General features: G+C 43.9%; 1 protein-coding gene across 1 annotated transcript in view; it reads right to left on the bottom strand.

Moving 5' to 3' along the window:
- The window catches only part of LOC106813449 (ADP-ribosylation factor-like protein 13B), a 19,218-nt gene extending 6,840 nt beyond the window's left edge, over positions 1–12,378 (bottom strand). The window contains exons 1-5 of the mRNA XM_014817580.1: positions 12,153–12,378; positions 10,892–10,962; positions 9,298–9,547; positions 8,166–8,271; positions 7,402–7,604 (exon numbers count right to left, since the gene is read on the bottom strand). Coding sequence (XP_014673066.1) covers positions 7,402–7,604; positions 8,166–8,271; positions 9,298–9,547; positions 10,892–10,962; positions 12,153–12,211 — 689 coding nt within the window. The 5' untranslated portion in view covers positions 12,212–12,378. The remainder of the gene's footprint in view (positions 1–7,401; positions 7,605–8,165; positions 8,272–9,297; positions 9,548–10,891; positions 10,963–12,152) is intronic.
- Positions 12,379–23,152: the final 10,774 nt, after the last annotated feature.

Here is a 23,152-nt window from a genome sequence, read left to right as displayed (position 1 = left end):
TCTACAGTACATTATTTAAGGATCCATACTACATAATGAGCTCTCTGACATGACTTTTCCACGTTCGTACGTGCTTACATCCTCACTCCAGCCTTGCTCGGCATAAGTGTTCTTGATAGATATAGCTAGCCCTCACCAGCGCTACTATTGGATAGTTGTTACAAAGCACCAATCTCAGCACACCAGTGGTACTAAGCCTTTCTCATCAGCTGCCGACGAGGTAGCAGAGGAGGAGTGTGTGAGCAGTTGACAGCCAATTACATTTCAGAACTCTTGAATATTACTTCAAGCAGATGAGCAGCACGAGTACTGTGGGTAGGTACATTCAATCAAATGGGTCTTCTACAATTATTCTATTCGCGAGGCCTCAATAAGGACAGGGAGTGTGAACGCTCCATCCGTCTTACTGGTGCGTGTGAGGAAAAGTGATTCTCACGATTTCATGCTGCTGGACATCGTACCCTATGCCAAATCTTTGCCCAGTTGTTGTATTTATATAACATGATGGTAGGATTTTGGAGAAAACCTTGCGATCTGATGAGTACAGTCTATTCACAGAGAAGGGGTACTTCACCATTCGTCACAGGGACTCATTTCCTTACATTCTGCAACCTCTCTCAGATCAGACCATTGACAACAGTTGTCCGTGTGATGCGGGGTCGCTGAAAGCCGTCTGCGAGGAATGACCGCCATGCTAGCTGGGCATCACCGATAGTACGTTTGAGATAAAATGGGTTCCATGCACTACATCGCTGTGTTCCGCTTCTGTGATGCACTGGAGAATTTCACAGAGTTACACACTGGACATCAGAACAAATAAAAACATGTGTAAACTACCCAGTCGAGATGATAACAAGCCATCGATGTGTGTTTCTTGATGGCTGAAGCACATCAGCATTTGGGTGCTATGAACCTGATCAAACTTGATGCTCATTGTCACGTAAGTCGTTGCTGCCATACATCTGTCAAACTTGTGACAATTGCTGTAGAAATTGGTGAAAAGAGCCAGCATCAGAAATGTCATTGAAAGCAGTTGCACAGACATCACTCTACGTACGTAATGACAAGTGAAGACGGAGCTCGTGAATTAAGACTAATGATTGTCGAATGTCAGGCGAATCAAGTAGAAAGATGAAAATCACTTCGTGTTCTTCAATAGAATCACATGTGCTCTGAACAACAGCTACAGCAGGGAGGGAAATGCTCTTGGCGTATTAAAACTTGCTCCCACCCACCTTTGGCTCTCCAAGATGCGCGTTGATGCATAATACAAGAAAGAGTATAACTAAGAACTTCTTGGGACTTCTGTTGAAAGAATTCACGCATAAATCCAACAGCTACCTGAAAGATAGCATTCTATGTGTCACATGGACGCGTCACTTTATCCTCCAAATCTGTTGTTCTGGCCTACCCGTCTACCTATGCCTGATTTTCGAAACACTGAGGCATTCGCGAGCTCACAAAAACCGTGGGTATGCACGGATATATGGGGGTACAGCATCCACAAAAGGAAAGCTGATAGAGGCGGCGGCCGGCCAGCAAAACACTTCAGAGACATCATACCGGTGATGACGATGCCTACACTACAAACACAAGGCCTGCATTCTTTGCTAAAGCATCAACGAACAAGATGAAGTTCATTCAAGCTCTATGCCAAATAAAATGTGATGCTGAATCGTGTCAAGCAAGCAGAGGGCAGATGCGACAGCGACTGATATGTCTTCAACAGCGTGCTTAGATCTAGCTGCAGAGTCTGAGCCAGCAAACCGGTTTTCTTAGTTGGTACAGACAGGTATACCAAGAATATATCTGTCAGAATACAGATATATTCACCAAACAACCGAAGCACACACGTAAGAGGGAAACAAGCGGTGCGAGAAGCATTCATCGCGTTTCCCGCGTATGGAGACGAAGACAAAGTTGAAGTTGGATGGAATATCGCAACATTGCGATCTAACGAAACGAAATTAGCACCGGCAGCGCTGCATGGTTTCTTGTGTGGCAACTCGTCATAAGCACTTACCCTCCCAATAAGCTGCGCAGCACAAGCAGCATTACAACGGACATATGCTAACTGTCAAGAATGGAATGGGCAACAGCTGGTCCCTACGGAATGGGGATGCGCATCTCAAGATGGCAGTCTGAGCACCTTGTGGGGAGAACATGTGTTCAATTCTTTCCTTTCCTTTCCACTCATTACTTATCCACTCCTAGCATTACTTTTCTTAACATTTGGGATATGTTTGGAGCAGTACAGTAGAACATGAATGCCACCAAGGCGCACAGCCGACCATGCCCCCTCCCCCCACCCCCCCCACTCTCCCCCCTCCTCCCCCTCCCCCCCCCCCCCCCCCCCCCCCCCCCCCACCTCCCCCCCCCCCCCCCCCCCCCCCCCCCACCCCCCCCCCCCCCCCCCCCCCCCCCCCCCCCCCCCCACCCCCCCCCCCCCCCCCCCCCCCCCCCCCCCCCCCCTTGACATGCAGCCTGCAAGAAGTGCATGTTTATCTACTTGGCCTGCAACATGACGTGCAGCCTGCCATCACAGAATGCGAACACAGCCCGAGGGACGTTGTATATGGACCTCCTGTCAACTACTAATCGGTGATGCTCTCTCCTACCAATGTTTCAGTTCCTCTAGAGGCTATTTCACGGCGACCGCATCAGGAATCTGTTCAATTGGTCTGATCTGAAGTAACTCGTTGTGTACGTCCCAGAACTGCAGTCTCCCACTCACGAAATGGTGAAACGTAACCATTCTCTGTGTATATAGACTGTATCATCAGTCTGCATTGTTTCTCCAAAATCATTCCAATTCTTGTTTGTTAATACATAATAAGTTCACTCTGGCAGATTTGGATAGTGGGCTAGATGTCCTCAAGCAGATGAGAAGGGTAGGAATCATTTTCCTCACACGAGTAGAGCATGACGAACGTCCAGTCTTCCTGTCCTTATCTCTCGAATGAGAATGTTGTTAGAAGCCGATTTGTTGAATGTAACTGTACCACAGCTTTACAGTCCTTTTCCTCTGACCTTGAACGTATATTCAAGGAGTTGTGAAAATGATCGGCTCAACTGCTTCACACACTCCTCCTCTTGCTACGTCGGGCCGGGCAGGCTGTTGTCTAAGTAAAGGCCTTTGACAGGTGTCTGGATTTCGATATATGTACTGTCACATCTGAATCCAACGTGCACTGTACGTGCACTATCAAGACACTTTATGCCAGAGCAGCTAACGTGAGGCATGTTAAGCACGTACGGCGTGGGAAAAGGCATGTCGGCAGACGATCCATACTTGTAGTATGGATCTGCTGTTAGCATAGTACTGTAGATTTCGCACCCTTCAAAAGTATATGAAAAATAGCGGCCATCTTAGATTAGAGTACTGCCATCACTTGAAACGCTCACAAAATGAGCTAAGTAGATTCCTTGGCATTAAAACACATAATTAGCATTTAATTAACTGTTTCTAGCACGACTGAGAACCCAGAGTTATGGGGAAACCCTAAGAATGGCCGCGCAATTTTTTCGACCATCCTGGATTCTGCGAAAACTGCACATAGCGGGATTTCGCAGACTGTGTGTGAAGTAATATAATTATTCTCTACACTATATTTCTGAACCTAGCCTGAGATAGAACTACAGAATTTGAAAAAATGTCACGGTTTAGCTAACAAATCTTGCGACTATACAGAGCAAAGAAGAAAGCTTCAGCCAATTATGAGCTACATATATCTGCTCTCTGGAGTTTGCTTGGTAAAAACGTGAATTGTACAAGTGATAAAGGTGTCCACACTCAGCCTCTCTTCAACTGATCGACCGGGCACCAGTGCGACCACCAGCTGAATCGATGACCCACATTTCAACAACTACCTACATTACTTAACTCTAGGGCAAGCTCGAGTATCGCCACTGTTCATTGGCCCAGCCTTCCCTACTCACTGGACCACCTTTACTATCACTAGGGCTACATTGTCAAAAACACCCCCCCCTCAACTTGACACTACTTTATACTAGCAGATGCCTCCAGTTTACCCAGGCTCACAAGTTTGGTGCCGACTTGAGTGGCAAGTTGCTACTTCCTCACCGAACTGCACTGTCTCATCACTTGATAATGCTGCACGCATCAAGACACAATCCGGGTCTCCACCGCGGTACGACGCCACGAACACATGTCGCCTCCTCAATTCACTGACCGACCCTGGGAGCTAACTACTCGTAGTGGGCCCGCCTCGTCAGTCGCAATAGCACTCTACAGATTGAATCGTTGGAGGGCAGACAGAGTGGGAGGGTGGTTGAGTGCTTTCGTTGTAGCTCAATGGCCGGCAATGTCCTTTACAGACAGGGGGCGTCGGCGGACGACAATCACTGTCGATCACTGTGCGTGCCGGCACCGTTTGTTATGCTTCATTGAGAGCTTCTTTTTCTTCTTCTTCTTCTTCTTCTTAAGTGTCCGCAGGGTCAACAGGACGGAGCAAGCCTCCTCTCTCGTGTCAACATGGTCTGAAGACAAGTTGAATGACGTTAAAATATGATATATATTCGAATAAATGTTGCAGTTGCTTGATATTGTGTTGGTGCTTTTGTATGTTATTGTAGCGTGTTTGTTGTTTGTGTGATTGGCTGGCTGTTTGTTGTTATTGTTATTGATGGTTGTGTTATTTGTTGTTGTTATTGTGTGTTGTTGTGTTATTGTGTTTTATTGTTATTGTACGTGCCTGTTGTTGATGTTTGTTTGGATTCTGAATTATATCTATTTGCTTGTATTGGTGATGGTTGTTGTTGTTTGTTGGTGTATTGTTATTGTGCATGTTTTTTGTATTGTGTTTTTTGCATGCTGTATTATTGTTATTGTTGTTTTGGTGTGATGATATGTTATTGTTTAATTTATTTGATTGATTGGATAGTTGTGGTTTGCTGTTGTTCGTTGTTATGTTTGCTGGTGCTGTTTGTTGGTATTTGAGAAATCGTTGTTTATTCTTGATAACAGCAGATCGTTGAGGAATTGAGGTTGAAAAATATAATACATTTAACAGGCGGTCATCTAGAGTGGATGGCCGTTGATCGGGTTTGTTGCCTGCTACGGCCCCTTAGACCGGTGTATCATGCTTCGGACGGCGAGTTGAACCGTGCGGGCTAATAACAATATGGCCTTAAATCGCGCACACTTATTTTATTACACATTTGTACTTATCGAAATTATGCGTCTACTTGGTAGCGTCCACCATAATCATGTGTGGACCGCGAAGGTTGAAGTGACCCTGAGCAAGAGATTAAAGGCGAAAACGTTCCATCATCGATCGTCAAGTCGAGTAATTTCTTATTGTTGTATCCGGTTTACGTCGTATCGTTACAGGTCGTGTGCAAAGTATCCAAAATTTCTGTTAACCGCATGCTGTATATAACTGTGGACCACCACATTATGCCTGCTCTGGTATGTGTTTACGTATGATGAATGAGTGCATGCCATACAAATGCTCTGTGTAAGCGTCATTGCACGTATGCATTTCAGTTTTTACACTTTCTAATGGTCATGTCCAGACTGTGATATCCTGTTTTTTTTCTGAAATAATCCAGCATGTTACCTCGATTGGCATAGCAGCAATATTAAAAGCTTGCAATATACTATGTTTCTAGCCATCTGACATAGGAACGCAGCCATGAAACACTTATCTACCACATTCTTCATCAACCGGTGTACTTCTTCTACTAGGTGAAATGTTTAGGCGTTTATATAGTTGAAGCAAACTTGTTCGCTGGGCTCATATGGGAAAATTGTGTAATAAACTGACAGATCAAGCTATGACTGGTGTTACACACTGGTCCTTGCTTTTCCAAAATAAGTAATTTGAAATACACCCCCTGACTGTGCTCTCCACTTCACTCCACCTTCTCATCCCCTCCATCTCTCTATCCATCTCTCTCATCTCCTCTTCTCTCTCTCTCTCTCCCTCTCTCCCTCCCCTCCCTCTGCTCTCTCTCTCTCTCTTCCTCTCTCTACTCTCTCTCTCCTACTCTCTCTCTCTCTCTCTCTCTCCTCTCTCTCTCTCCATTTAGTAGGGCCAGCATACCTCAACTGTTATTTTAATAGCGAGACAGATTCCGCATGAGATTTGCTCCTAGACTTCAGCCAGCAATCTTCGTGAGGGGCTTTTCATTCTAGTTCGCGACCACGCATATGATTTCCCTGCCGCTTTCCTATGAAGGAGAACAGGAAAAAATGGTAATCGTATTCAAAAATTTGTTATTTGTCAACAAGCACGGCCCATCAATAATTTAAATGTAATGTGCCGCCGCGAATTTATTACATATAATACAAGAAAAAAAATAGTTTTACTATGCATTCTTTAAATTAACTGTAAATAAGGAGAGATTACCGAGGGAAAATTCATTCTATAGTAGATCGATTAATTTAATCAAGAGAGCTTAGCGTGCTAGAGTAAAACGCATACGTGCCTCATCAACATTTGAATGAATTGACCATTACATGATTTCTAATGTATTTTGCATTGAATTAATTAAACACCACTAATAATGGATCTAAAAATTCAAACTGACTTGCTAGCATAGCACTAAAAGAAGATTGCCAACAGTGCGTATTACTCGAACTTACAACAAGATGTAGATGGGCGTTTACAGAATTTATACCTGTCCTTTCTTGCATCTTGCGACAGCAGTATGATGGCGTAGATTAAATGATTGGCTCAGGTGCCTCATTTTAACCTGCAAACATCTTTCTTCTTCTGACCTTCAGCTTTTCGCTTAATATAACATAGACAGTTAGTTTGTGACGCTTCTCTATGGTTAGGCACTAGATACGTGTTAACGTCACTTTCCTCACGTGTGTTTTCTTTTCATGTCATCTCGGGATTCTCCGTCTCTTGATTCCCTCTCACTCGCTTTCTCCGCCATCTCTCTCTCTCTCCTCTCGTCTCTCTCTCTCTCTCTCTCTCCTCTCTCTCTCTATCTCTCTCTCTGCTCTCTCTCTCTCGTCGCTCTCGTCTCTCACTGCTCGCTCTCGAGCTCTCGCTCGTCGCTACCGGCCTTCTCGCTCGTCGCTCTCGCTCTCGCTCTCGCTCGTCGCTCTCGCTCTCGCTCTCGCTCTCGCGTCTCGCTCTCGCTCCGCTCTCTGTCTCCTCTCGCCTCTAGTCGCTCGTTCTCTTTTCGCTCTCGCTCTCGCTACTCTCGCTCTTACGCATCATCAGCATTCTCCGCACTCTCCCTCGTACGCCATCGGGCTTCTCGCTTCTGCTCTTCACTCGGCTCTCTACTCTTCTCTTCTCCTCTCCTCTCTCTCTCTCTCTCTCTCTCTCTCCCTACTCTCTCTTCTCTCATCTCATCTCAGTCTCTCTCTCTCTCTTCTCCGTCTCTCTCTCTCTCTCTTTCTCTCTCTCTCTCTCTCACCTCTCCTCCTGTGCCTTCTTCACGCGCGCAATCCTCTCGCGCTTGTCCTGTTCCTCAGCCTCCCGCTGCAGCGCCGTCTCGTGCTCGACGCGCTTGTGCAGAAGGTCAAAGTTCGCACCGATCGTCTCCAGCAGCCAGCGGAAGCCAGCTCTCAGCGCGGCGTCCATCTTCTTGCCCTGGCCGAGTGACGCCGAGCATGTCTCCTGCGCAGCAATGACGATTCCCCGATCAATCGCAGTTACCAACCTGTCTCACGGACTCACGCGTAGCATAGATACTAACAGGGGGAAAATTCCTTTTTTTTCACGGGAGCTCTTTTTCTAAATTCTGTGTGGAAAAAATAGATCTCGTCAAAAATTTTTTACGCGAGCTATTTTGAGCCTCACGGGAGCGATTTCGGAGGTTTGAAGAGCGAATCGCTCATCGCTCCCGTGTATTTTTTACCCTGTTACCAGCTTGTAGCAACCAGGTTGTCTCACGGACTCACGCGTAGCCTAGATACTAGTGTACGCAGTCGTTCACTTACTGGCGATTTATGGAGGGGCATGTATTACCTATTGTATCATCACTATTTGATCATCCGGGGTGGGGTGGGGTGCATAATCTTTGTTTGTTTCCACTAAATCTCTATGAAACGAAGTATGGCCTCAACGCAAACGTAATATAACTTTCATTAAAAAAAATTTGTATCAGCGAGTAGGATGAAAAGACAAACAGATTTCAAAGATTTCAAAATACATATTCGATCGGTTTTCAACACTCACCACCCTGCAGGGACATTTATATGTGTTCACTAGCAGCTCTAGATCCAGCTGATCCACCACATCAATCTCATCCAACGCACCGGGCACGTCCTGCTTATTCGCTAGTCTGTAATACAGAAAAATCACCAACTACTATCTATAGGGGCATAAGGAATTATTAGATGTTGCTAATTAGGATATACTTAACTCTCTAGGGGTCATATATAACCCTGCCTAATTAGCTGCCACCAATTAAGGAAGAGGCTGCTCACATATCTCTAATCATAGCCCATTAAGCCCAGTGTTTATCTGTGACCCAGTTAGTACATGTAAACCTGTATAGGCGTCTCTACAGCACCACACGATCTTCAGTGTTATCTCATAAGCTCAATGCAATGAATATTTTGAACTAGGCAGACAATGGCCAAAGCTCAGCACATTGAGCGACAACACATATCCATCCTACGTCCGATGAAAACACTGTGTCCTAATATAGGCACTGATGAAAACTACCACTCGCCATGGCGAGTAAATATATGTTAGGCCCCGGAATTTCTTCAGAAGGTCGCACAGAAAGTGAGGGTTTGTTGGTGTTGGTAAGCAGTGGAATCACTGCGGTTTTGAGGGCTATGATCATGCTGACACAATTCGTAAGCATCATTTTCTAGGATCACGATACTTTTTGTACCACTGGCATGAAAATTAATTCAATCTATATACATACAGCTACTGGGAACTACAAGGGAAAGACTTGTAGTTCTTTCCTCAACATAATTGCTCTGAATTTTTCATGCTGATAACGTACAACTGCAGTTTTGGTATCAATTTCCAACAACACAAATCCAAATCTTTGGTGCTTAATGCAATATAAGCTAGGCTGCTAGTATTTTTACTTTAGGGGTCTGTGTGGCTACTACTCATTTGAGTAAGTTTTCATCATCGCCTACATTAACAAGTGTACGTGTAACGCGCGTGCTTACACTAGCACGGGCTTGCCGGATATGTGCGGACTACTGAGTGTACGTATGCATGCTTACACTAGCAATGGCTTGCCGGATATGCGCGGACTATACTGAGTGTACGTATGCATGCTTACACTAGCACTGGCTTGCCGGATATGTGCGGACTACTGAGTGTACGTATGTATGCTTACACTAGCACTGGCTTGCCGGATATGCGCGGATTCTGCAGCAGGTCCTTTAGAACAGCCTTCGACTCCTGCATGCGCTCGCCGTCGCTCGAATCGACGACGTAGATGAGGCCGTACGCCTCCGACAAGTAGTTCTTCCAGATGGCGCGGATCTTCTTGCCGCCGCCGAGGTCATGCAGGGTCACGTCGAATTTGTCGTACCTCATCGACGACGATGAGAACCCGACCGTCGGCGCGACGCCCTCGATCGACTCTGCAACGCGCAGACGTATCGTGAGACAACGCGCGAAGCTTACGACGCAAACACAGAACATAGCAGATGAAGCCACAATTAAAAAAATCTTTGTTTGCCCTCACCCGACCCAAGCTGAAAAGTTTCGATAGGTAGGTAGGCTTTTTTTGTGGGGGGTCTTTTTACAAATTTAGCATGGTGCGTACGTGTCTACATGCTCGGGTGTGCTTGCGTGGAGATACCTTTTATGTTGAATGTTTGTTTTGCTTGGATACAATTTGTAAAGAATAAAAAAATGGGAAAGATCAATAAAAATGTTTGAGTCGGCCCCTTTTTCCCTTTTTGGCGGGTTGGTCAGGTGAGGGCAAACAAACAATATTTTTATTATTGCCGTCTGCGCAAACGGTAGATTACCAACCACGCAAATCGCACGTGCAAAACCTCCAGGACAATGAACTGGCAAAACGTTTTTTTTTGTCTATTTGTGGCAGTTATCCACTAACCTCGTTTGCTAAAACTACAGGTGCTTTTTTTTTCGCTGTTCAGTGTCAATTTCTTTGTGCAGTGGGTTAATTAGTTATACCATGAAGTCTTAGCAGCTTAGGATGACTGAATAAGCAGCCAAATTATAGAAGAATTCAAAGGGGTCGATACTTAATTTCCTCTAACATTTGAGAGTAGTCTGTATATTATAATAACTAGATTTATAAATAATAGTACAGTATTATCATACCTATAAATATATATAATTATGCATTCACGTTTGTCATAAAACATTGAATTTTGAAATCTTTATTTTTGGGCGCTGACATGACACCCGCGATCGTGCTGCCACCCTGAAAACGTTGCGCATTTGCCAATTTATTTTGCACGTTACAGACCGAGGGCTATATAATCACAAAAGTGCAATTATATTTATACCTAAATGCTATTTAACCGAACGGTATTCATTTTAGGACAAATTTATCCATATTATAACTGAAACTAAATGTCATTTATAAGCTATTGCAATTATCCTTCTGCTCTTAAATTAATAAATAAGAAACACCCTCGGTCTGTAGCCTGCAGCCGCAACGTTGCTTTGTGCAACTTTTTCAGTGGATGCGCTGCCAGTGGCGCCACCGTGTTGTAAGCAACGGTATAGCCGTCAGTTTTAAAACATTTTTTTTAAATATTTCTAATAATATTGAACCATAACACTTTTTATGAAGCGTAATTTTAACCTATCTTAGTTGAAAATATCTGAAGAACCTAGAGAAATGTATCCCTTTTAATTATAGATGTGGCAAAATGCAATAATGAGCGTGAAAACAAATGCCGTTGTAATTTGCTAGTTTATGACACGAACTAATTGCAATCACAAACCTCCTAATAAACCTTTGGCAGCAACAGTCTTTCCTGCATTGTCGATTCCAACCAGCAGTAACGTAATCTCCCTACAAGTAAATGGGTTGTGCTGTTGTATAAATGACTGGTAGTACATGATACTAAACTCTATTATTAGGCTAAACCATAATTTAACAGAAGCACCAAACTAAAACTGGATATATTTAGTATGAACCGAAAATATAGTATCACCACTAGCACCAGTATGTGTCATCAGGCAGTGACCATTGTAAATACGACGAGAGCGTATAACATTTAGATTACGACATTATCAACATGCAGAGCAACTTTAGTTTATGCATGTAAGCCGAAGATATTTACGTGATATTGTGAGGGAGTCTAGAAAGTAAAAGAAAGTATTCGAATTAAAAAGAATTCCACATGCTATATTATTATTAAATAGTTTAGGTGGCCTTATTCACAGTTTAACATCCGTATCGTTTGTATTGCGAAACAGACGCTGCATATCAATTATCGTATCACGGGCCATTGTATCATAATTCACCTACTATTACTAGATAGTAGATGAGGTATTAATGTGGCTGAGAGGGTCTATGCGCCCCATGGTACTGCCGGAACGTACACTGGGTACGGTCCGGTATACCGGAACGTACCCTGGTAGTATCTAATATGCCGGACTGTACCTCGCCTACTCCACTAACGAGTCTAGGAAGTCGCCTACGCCTACTCCCTAACCCTAATCCTAACCCTAACCATATCAAATAGTGACCAGGGTACGTTCCAATATACCGGACCGTACCCAGGGTACGTTCCGGCAGTAACCTGGGGGACATAGACCCTATGTTATGACTACGAGCATTAATGTGCGTATTGAGTCGACTATTGCCTTAATTTAATTATTGGTGAATCGTTACACCTATGATTTCTATGACTGTTTCAAACCTTGGTTGAGCATGTAGTCAGCAATATTCTCAAACATCATCATAGCAAGAAGTGTTAATTTATAACAATGTTATAAATTAACACTTCTTCACTTGTTTTTTTGAGAATATTCACCATATATATCGCTAGCTGTAACTTAGTCACACCTGCTTAATCAAATCAAACACTGAGTCTGAAGCCGTTACGTAATGCAACTGTTATGACTAAGAATGTATTAGGCCCTATATGATATCATGCAAACTATAAGGTGTATATCATATAGCAATATGACACAACCAACATGCGACTGGGACGCGATTGTGAACGTGATACTCAGGCCAACAAATAGACAACATACTTGTGAGGTTCGCGGTGGCGTTTCCAACACGATATACAATTTCCCATCACGCTGAACATCTGACGCCCTGAGCCTATAATTCAGTATTACTTGCAACACTCATAATATACAAGAGATGCAAGATAAACACCCTATTCTAGCAGTTTAAGCTACACTTTCAATTTCAACATGTACAAATTCGCTCCACGATGGTTGCCAAGCACGCAAACAATACATTCAACCGCCGACGAGTAGGAATCTCTCACTTACAATCGATATCGCTTACGCACGTTACCGTAGCCGTAGCAACAAAGCGTCAAATGACTGTGAGGAAGGCAGAAGAAAGCAGGTCAACTCGTTCGGATTGGATTAAACTAGTTGGACCAAGGATAGTTTGGGAGTCCCGCAATAATTATGTTTTCGCATATGCTAAACTATATAATAATCAGGGGGTGCTAAAACTAGGCTTGGACCCCGCTTGGACCAACAATTTTTGCATAATAAAAAAAAGGCCCAAAGGGTTGGAACTTGTGTGACGTCACAGGTCACCGGGTCATTTGTGGCAAAAATCGATGAAATTGCGGCGTGCGCTCTCGGTTCAGTATGTATATCTACATGTATTCTGTGTACGTGTGTGCGTGTACACACACGCATATGTACGTACATGTGTACGTACACACGCACGTATACGCACGCACGCATGTGTACGTGCCCACCTACGCACGCACGCACGCACGCACTTGCAGGCGCGTAGCTAGGATTTTATTTTAGGGGGGGGGGCGCGCAATCGAGTCCAGTGCAAGTGTGCGGAATCAGGGGCGTAAAATCCGTACCGAGGAGTGGGGGGGGATGATCGGCGATAGCCATGCACATACTTAGCACCGAACACACAGACCCACAATATTTATCACACGCGCGCGATCGAGACGGCACGAACATACAACAACAGGCGCGTAGCCAAGGGGTAAGGGCGGTGGGGGCGGTAGCACCCCCCCAAAAGGATGCACATATTGGCCCAAATGGTCTTAAATATTTAAATTTATCTTGGGGGGCATGACCCCAGACCCCCTAGCCTGATGGCTACGCAGTTGCAACGTTCGGGTGTCAATTTGCCATGTGCGCCTCGGCATGGTTTGTTATGCATGTATAAAATGTATGAATAGTATTGAATTGTGTGTTGTGTGTGGTGTGTGTGTGTGTGTGTGTGTGTGTGTGTGTGTGTGTCTGATGTGTGTGTTATGCATTGTGTGTGTATGCGTGTGCGTGTGTGTTGTTGTGTTGGTGTGTGGATATTGTGCGTGTGTGTGGTGGTGTGTGGTTGTGGTGTGTGTTGTGTAGTGTGTGTGTGAGGCGCGGATCAGAGGGGCGCGTCGAGGGGGTCCGGGACCCCCTTTTTACCAAAAAAGGAATAATCTACACCGCAGCGGCACGCACGCACGCACGCAGCACGCAAGCACACACACGCACACACACACACACACAGCGATGCCGCACGCAGACGCAACGCGACACGCGCACACACACACACAGCACGCTGCGCGGCGCGCCCACCACACTTTACTCTTCATATTGGTCTCCATGAAAAATCTTGTTTTTGCGTTAGTTTTTCTGATAAAGATTTAATTATATATATGTAAATTTCGTATAAACTTAGATGGGCAAAGAAGGCGTTCCGGCAGGGGTAGTCCGGGGACGGATCTGATAATTTTGCGATTCTAGACATCAAAAGTTACTGCTCAGATGCTTCAGAACTGCTACCAATTTCTTAAAAAAAATCTTGGGGGAGGTCCCCCAGAACCCAAGTGGCCTTCGGCAGCTATTTTAGAAAACACCAGAAAGTAAGCCAAAAATAATGTGCCTTTATTTCTTCGCTGGAACCTTTTTCAATTCTGGATCCGCCTCCGTGTGCTGTGTGTGTATGTAGTGTTCGGTTGCGTGCGCGATCGCGGGCGTGTGGTGTAAATTATTAGTGGGCTTTACGTCGTGCTAGTATGTTGTGGCTAGTCGCGTCATCCGCCCCCCACTTCGGTACGGATTTACGCCATGATCGACATTCACCGTGGCTTAATGCATATGCCAGCCCCCCCAAAATAAAATCTGGCTACGCGCATTGTACCCACGACACACAGCACAAATCACCCCAACACACACAACACACAACACACACACAACACACACCGCACAACACAGAAGTCCCAACACAACACACACAAAACACAACAACACACACACACACAACACCACACAAAAACATACCACACAACACACACCACAGCAGCACAACCACAAACACACAACACAACACACACACACAACCGAACCAAACAAAAACACACACACACATCACACGTAATACATTTTATACATGCACGCATCATGTCAAATTTAAACAACCGTACGTTCGGCACGTGCTAGGTATGCAGTGCTAGGGGGGCTCTATGAGGCATGCCCCCCCGAAGAAAATTTTGAAATATTTAAGCCATTTTCCTGCCAATCTGAGGTTACTGATGGGCCGGTTTTCATTGTTCTGATGCCTAGTGTTCACCCTAGACTCACTTGTATAGTTAGGATTCAAAACACTTTTCATTATTACTATTTCAAGAGCTACACGGTTAGGTTACTATTAGTATATACAGTGTATTAAAGCACAGGTAAGATGATAGCATGATTTCTCATCAATTCTCACGTGGTTTATGTATGTTTGCAATCATACTTTTTGGACTATGTTGTGAGTCTGGAAACATTTTTTGAAGAGTTTCATTTGCCATGGATCTGTCGCCCATCAAGGCACCATTGTAGTTCAATTTAAATATTCGTAAATCTTTTTGCCGTCAAGACGACATTCTCTATCTGCTTGCAAAGAAGGCTTGATATATTATAGGTCCGAGTTGCAGAGTAGCGAACAAGATTTTTAATGTTCAAGGTTTTTTTTGATATTGTATTATATCAAATGGTTCTAGAAGATTTTTTTAGCTATTGTTGGCATCAACGCCACTTTGGGGGAACTTATTAATTAGCTAATTTGATAATTAACATGTGGCAGAATACAACCTCTTTTAACTAATAGCTTAGAACTGCATGCAACAAAGCCAGACAAAAAACAACAAAAAAAAAAAAAAAAACAAAAAACTGTGATGACTAGCTCTTTTTCTATAGTTAGGTTGACCAGTGAATCAATTTCTGATGTACTTTTCGCCGATTAAAAGTCAGGACTCGACTATAAACACAGGTCAAGGTTACTTCTGCTGCAAAACTTACCCTAATTTCACTTACACGGTAACTGACTGAAATATTATGTGTGCTGATGAGGTGTGAATTCGAGTCCCAGTATGAGTTGTTGAGAGTAGTAATGCTTATTATTATTGTTTGATAATTATTAATGGCCTGACATATGGGAGTTCAAGCAGGTTAATATGGAGTCAAAATACGAATTTTTAATAATGGACTAGATATCATGTGTGATACATGTTGGTTTTTACAACAGTTTGACTCAAGGAATCCAGTTTCTGATGTTATCTTTTCGCAGTAAAGGTCAACGTTTAACCGTTATACAGTCAAGGTCAGAGATTCATTTGGTTCAAATTGACGAAATTTCGCTGAATTTCACGTAAAGCAGAATATTGCCACTCGGAACTTCCCAATATAATAATGTGGTATGGTATATGTTGCAATAGTGGTATTATTATTATTTTTGATATTCTATAAGTGTATGGGCCTATCGGTAACGGTTTGATAGAGGTCAAGGTAAATCACTAAATATTATCATATTTTAATAAATTACATAGATTACTTTTTATTTATTACATTTTAAAAATATTTTTAAGTAAATATCTCAACCCCTATACTTTTATGCTTGTGGATAAAACATGGACAGTCCAGTAGCACACAACATTTGTGAACAATTACTTGCAATTAAGTATATTTAGGACGAATCAAGAATGACTAATAGATATTTAAACGATCAAGAAACAGTGACTTATTGACACATTGAAATATTTGTGCGTGATTTGAACAAGGTTCTTATGTTCTGGAAAAATCAACCCTCCGCTCATCGTTTCATTGCTCCTCACGCTGATTTCAGATCACATCAGTCGTCATCTTATCCATCCGCCTCTTTCGTGTGGTGAAAGTGTTGCAGCACGCATACGACTGTGCAAGACCGGCGGAGTGGGGTTGTGTTTGCAGCTGAGTTTTTCCCAGATGACATGTACATTTAGCTTCTTTGACATGCCCCCCCATTGCTCGACGGCATCAGCGACATCAAGATTCATCAGAAGGCGGTGGTCCCAGTGTGCCATATCATGCAGGAAAAGGTAGGCCGGTCTATCCATAAGGGTCCAGGCCGTAACCGGGGGGGATCGCGGGGGATCGGACCGATCCCCGCGGAACAGGGAGTTCCCGCTTACAATTTACGTCTGAAAAAAATCGGTTCAAAATACTGAGCGGGCTTAGGCCACACTAGGCGGCGGATAGCGTATTATACGCAGGCATACATAGTTTGCAAGCGCAAGTAAATGTGATGTGTTACTGTATTATACATTGGTATCAAACGAACGACATGTGTCTAGACAATACGCTGCCGCAGTGTTACTGTGGACAAGGCTGCTGTCAGTGCTATAGTGGTTCTATGTCCCCAGGGTATGCCGGAAGTTTTACCTGGCGCGACGGTGAATATACCGGAACGTACCAGTGGTCACTATTTGATATGTTAGGTTATCAGTTAGGGATTAGGGTGAGGGATTGGGTTTGAGTTCGGGTGTTCGGAGTTAGGGAGTAGGACTGTTATGGCGAATCCCATAGACTTCCGTTAGCGGCAAAAAAGGGAGAGGTACGGTTCGGCAAAATTCATATTAAGAATAGCACCAGGGATACGTTCCGGATATGACGGACGTAACCAGGTACGTTCGGCAGTACCCGGAGGGACATAGACCCTCTCAGCGCACGCTCGTTTAGGGCAGCAATTCCCTACGGTAGGGAGGTGTTTAGCCTATCGTTAGGGGGTAGGGGATACCTACGGGTGAAAACGACATTTGTGGTGGGAAATGTAAGTAGGGGATTTTTTGAATTTTAAAAATTTGTAACCTTTTTTCAATACAATATAATGAAAAAATCTCAAAATCCTGTGAATGATTGATGCGGGAACAGCTTACGCGGGTCGTTGGCCATAGTACAACAGGGGCTGTATGGTTCGATGCAAACAAATAATGCAATACAGAATCTAAGTACACATTCGATCGTGTTTGACACTGTAGCTCCATTTCTGAGTTTGAGATTTTTTGAGCGGATGGTGGGTCGGCTGACGTATTAGATACAAGTGAACACTTTCAAAAGTTCAAAATTTGCTGTCGGGACGAGGAGCAAGGATCAGGGCTGCCAAATCTCACGCATTACGGTGAGACTCACGCAATTTTGACAAATCTCGACGCTCTCACCAGCTGACAATATCTGATTACATATCTCAGCCCAGAAAAAATGCTTTCAAAATATCTCACGCCACAGACAAAAAAATAGATACAATATCTGAAAGACAGTCACTTTGTTATGATTTATTAAGTTATAAATGCAAAAGACTGCCTTACCGTGGGAGGTGGGAACAGGGGAAGGAAACACCACCCCCCCCCCCCGCGGTCGCTTCACTTTCCTCGCGCTTCACTCGTCACTATTACCCAATGTTGGCAAGCCTGAAGTACTGAGTGCTCTCTGTAGTAGTTTGCACCTTTTTAGGCCAGGCATTATAGGCTGTATTTTATTTAATTAAATCTGCTTAAATCAATTCTTATATTTCAAGAGATGAGAATCTTTTCTAAATAATTACTGTTTGAGCGATTGACAAGCGGTGCGCCACTCGCCCGCGAGCGGTAAGATTCTCTGGCGCGACTGAAATCTCAGTCCATGCTGCCAGCGCTGCAGCTGGCCAACCAAGGTGTACAAAAACCAGAAAAAAAACTATTAAGCCGCCCTCGACACCACGCGCACGGCGGCGCGCGACACACCGACGACCAACGCACGCAACTGAAGCGCGCACGTGAACAGCGCAACTGCACAGCAAAACACTTTCCTGTCCCCCACTGATTTGCGCCCCTTGTGTGTGGGCGTTGTCTCTGTGCGGCTGGCGTGGCTCTGATGGTGGGCGTGTGTGGGACGTGCGCGTTTACGTGGCGTGCGCTGAGCGTGCCACGTGCGAGTGTGAAACTGTGATGGCAAAAAGAACACAAACACATAACTGTGAGTGCCGTGCGGTGCAGTGAGTATGTGTCGGTACGCGGTGTTGAGTCGCGCTCGGGCTCCGCGCTTCGAGTTGCCGTTTACCTAATTCGATCACCCGAAAACTCGCTGGGTTTACAGGCCATGAGGTCCTTGAGATTGAAAATCTGGAGACCCAATGTTCGGCAGCCTTACCAAAGGTTGGGACGACGCCATGGTAGTAGAGATTTCTTGCTGTTGGCCGGCAGTGAATGATGCGCCAGTGTGTTTTCCCACATGTGTACGGGTATGGTATAGGAATTGTGTACGCGAGCATGGAGTAATGGGGTGCTGCTGCGTTTGTCCTTACAATGCTGAACAAAAGATTGCTGCCACAACTGCCATCAGGTCACATCAGGTGGCCACCCCTGTTTTACACAACATGTTCACAACACTGCTCATTCCTTTTTCCTGCGGCACGATGCATGGATTTCACTGGGATGAAATAACTTCTTTAAAACTTGGACCGACCTGTCACATGCAGGGAGAGCAGGATGGGTGCACCTGTTTCGCCGTGTCGTGCAATCTGAGCCAGATCCAAGCATCACCGTTCAGGAGGGTGAAGCTGCGCTTTTCAATACTCGCGGGTATTATCAGTGTTAATATGCTTGGGCCGCGCACCAATCCTGTATTATTGATGACCAATTGGATTGAGATTGCTGGAATTCGATTGTGCCATGGCGTTGTGTCGTCTTCGTCCATTGGGCGTTGTAGATGTGGTTAGGTCGAGCTGATCCATCAATCTTAATATGACATTCAGATTGACCCCCCCCCCGCCTTTTTTTCGGCCCCATAGCCTGAATGTAGCGCACACTGTTGGTGCGCCAAATGCTTGCAACGCTTTTACGAAAACGCAGGATAGATAGTTACATAGCTGTGATGCGACATTCTTTTATTCAATTCTGAGTTCCGTGCATGTGATGGATCTTGAACAGTAAGACCAAAGTGGTCATGGTTTTGGGGCAGCCAGTGATGTTGGACTTTGGAATCGACTGGGCCGGCTGGGGGACTGGACTTAGTTACTCATTATATAGACCAAGGTGTGATACGAGTCGCGTAGAGTATGGTTGTCTGGTAATACGAGTGTTTTGCTATGGGTCTAGTTACCAAGATCGTATAGGAAGAGGTTGTTCGATTATCGTTACTTTCGTGGACCTTATTTCTGCACTGGGGGATATGGCCACGATGCTTTAACTCTGGTGATCAGATAGGCTTTATACAGAATTAAATTGGCTAACGAGATATCCTGGATTTATATTATTGTAGGGTTTATGATAACCCGCTCTTCACATTGTGACCTGCACAAATGATCTTATAGGTGGACATTTTGGTTTACGGAATTCAAGCGATAATTTGTCATGTTTGAAACGCAAAGTGATCGCTGACTTGAATCTTATGAGGTTAAACATGACTTTAACTGCAAAATACATCAGAAATGGATTTTCCTTGCGAGTCAAATAATGATGTAGAAAAGTGTTATCCACAATGTTCTATGGCCATTAGTTAAAAAAGTTTGTATTTTTGCCCCACTATGTGTAACCTTCGATTATGGTCAGCGCATTATTTTAATTTATAACGAATGATAATAATTATTACTATCCATCAAATATCAATAGGTAGGACTCGTATACACTTTACAGCAAATATCATTTTCAGTCAGTTCCGTATGTAAAAGTGAATTGTAATTTTGGAGCCGAGTACTTGACGTTGACTTTATATGGTTGATATGACTTTAATTCGCGAACGTATCATCAGAAATGGATTTTCATGGGTCAACCTATATAGAAAGAGCATTATCACACGATGTTTTAGGACCTCAATTTAGTTAAGAAAAGTTTGTATGTTGGCATGTTATTTATGAATTAGCTAATTAAAAATGTTCCCAAAGTTGCGTTGTGCCACAAAGCTTAAATCTTCCAGACATTGGATATTGAAATACATGTCAATAAAAAAACTTGACTATTAAATGTCTTGAGTTACTTTTGGAGATACGGCCCGCAATAGACTATATTGGAGGGCTGTGATGTCCATGTCCGATATCACTTGTACTTTTGAGGGCTTGATATGCTCTGGCAGTCAATCCTTCCGCGCGTGCCCACTTGAAAGTTGTCTTGCTAGCATTGAATAGCATGAATTAATCATGGATTGTTATGTAGGCACATACAGTTTAATACATTTAAAACTGATTTTATGCATTTATTGGCTTGAAATTGAACCCCCGATAACATTTCTTTCTTTTTTCTCCTTCTTGAATCTGCAGGACACAGGGATATTTTGTACAGGCCCATCACCTACTTTCAGAGTGGGGGCTGATCCCCATCCCCGGATTTACGCCAAGGAGTGCGTCACTTAAAGGCAGCGCGGCGCGCGATCCTAGGGGGTGGAGTGCAGGGAGGGGTGTTTCCCCCCCATCCCGCGCGAAGAGCAGAAGCTCTGACGACTCATTAAATTATTAGAGAAAGAAGACGATTCGTTGTACCGTTCTCGACTCTTAATCCTGAATTTTCAAAAATAATATTGGATTTATTGTTAAACAAGATTTCGATTTTTTTAGGATATCTTCAGAAAAGAGCATCATGCATGTGATAAATATATTGACGTTTAAATCAACCAATCACGAAACAATCAGCATTTCATCATAAGATTTCCATAATTGCTCGCAGGACTGTATGACAGGTCAGACACACAATAATAATACACAAGTAGCACGTAGGGAACCCGACCCGCTGTACACAAAATATCCGTAGAGCTCGATAGTCATATTATTGTGTAGGTACGCATGATATCAGGAGTAAGATAATATAGGTATAGATCCTATATTATCTTACTCCTGATGATATGTTATGCCGAGCTGGATGAAATGCGAACTGCGCTGAGCTCAAAGCTCATTTCACAAAATATTTTTAAATAATTAAAAGATATCTATTGTTTCTTTTATAATCTTTTTAACACAGTCTTTGTCATGTGTCTTTGTATGCTCCTTTGTCTTCCTACGTCCTCTTACTTTTTTCTCTTCTCTCTCTCTCTTTTTTGGCCGGCGTTTTTTGGGGGGGCGACCGCCCCCACCGCCCCCCTGGCTACGCGCCTGCGCACTTGTACGTGTAAGTGCACACTGTGCAAGTGATGCAGCCTAATTTTCTTTGCTGGAGGCGGTATAGCTTACAACCAAGGCTTACCACACACTACTACATAGGAGGCGGTAGAAGAAGAACGGGGCTGAGCGAGTGACAGCGGAGGCAAGGGGAAGGATGCGAGGGCATAAAGTAAGTGGTTTGTACCCTACATGCTAGGGCGCTCGCCTAATTATCAACACAGATCTACTGATAAAGGTTTATTAAAGAAATCTATGCTCAGATACCCCCTAACCATTTTAAATGCATATTCATCACAAAATATAACTCCTCTGGTGAGATATTGCGCATTTGCTAACACACTAACGTAGACAGATTGTGTACTGGCTGGTATACGCAGCCGGGACCTTACATGCAAGGTCGTCTTCCTATTTCTTAAATGATGTCTACAGACGAAATGTTATTATATAAATCTATGCTAAGATTACTCCTCTTCATTTTAAATGCATAATCTTTGCAAAATACGATTTCTCTCGGGAGATATTTCGCATGCGCGCGCACCGTGTTAGGCGTCCATTGCCGTCCGAGGCAAACTTCATAATATAGCTTGCTGCGGGGGAGAGGGGATGGGAGACTCAGGAAAGGCTGCAGGGAAAACAGCTGGAGCGGTAGAAGAAGAAGGAGGCTGAGCGAGGGACAGAGGAGGCAAGGGGAAGGACGCGAGGGCATAAAATAGGTGCTTTGTACCCTACATGCTAGGGCGCTTTGCTAAATATTAAACGCATGTCAACTGATAAAGGTTTATTAGGAAAATCTATGCTGAGATACCCCCAAACCATTTTAAATGCATATTCATCGCAAAATATGACTCCGCTGGTGATATATTGCGCATGCGCTATTACACACTAACGTTGCCAGATTGTGTACTGGCTGGTATGCGCAGCCAGGACCTTACATGCAAGGTCTTCCTCCTACTTCTTAAACGATGTCCACTGATGGAATGTTATTATATAAATCTATGCTAGGATAACTCCTCTTCATTTTAAATGCATAATCTTTGCAAAATACAATTTCTCTCGGGAGATATTGCGCATGCGCGCGCACGGTGTTAGGCGTGCAGTGCCGTCTGAGGCAAACTTCATAATATAGCTTGCTGAGGGAGAGAGGGGATGGGAGACTGAGGAAAGGCGGCAGGGAAGACAGCTGGGGGCGGTAGAAAAGAAGGAGGCTGAGCGAGTGACAGCGGAAGCAAGGGGAAGGATGCGAGGGCATAAAGTTTATGTTTTGTATTCTACATGCTAGGGCGCTCTCCTAATTATAAACACAGGTCTACTGATAAAAGTTTATTATGGAAGTTTATGCTGAGATATCCCCTAACCATTTTAAATTGCATATTCATCACAAAATATAACTCTTCTGGTGAGATATTGCGCATACGCTATTACACACTAACGTAGCCAGATTGTGTACTGGCTGGTATACGCAGCCAGGACCTTACATGCAAGGTCTTCCTCCTATTTCTTAAATGATGTCTACTGATAAAATTTTATTATATAAATTTATGCTAGGATAACTCCTCTTCATTTTAAATGCATAATCTTTGCAAAATACAATTTCTCTCGGGAGATATTGCGCATGCGCGCGCACCGTGTTAGGAGTGCAGTGCCGTCTAAGGCAAACTTCCTAATATAGCTTGCTGAGGGGAGA

This window comes from Priapulus caudatus, unplaced genomic scaffold (assembly GCF_000485595.1).
Source record: "Priapulus caudatus unplaced genomic scaffold, Priapulus_caudatus-5.0.1 Scaffold774, whole genome shotgun sequence".
NCBI classification, from domain to species: domain Eukaryota; kingdom Metazoa; phylum Priapulida; class Priapulimorpha; order Priapulimorphida; family Priapulidae; genus Priapulus; species Priapulus caudatus.
This window is presented reverse-complemented; position numbering and strand designations above follow the sequence as displayed.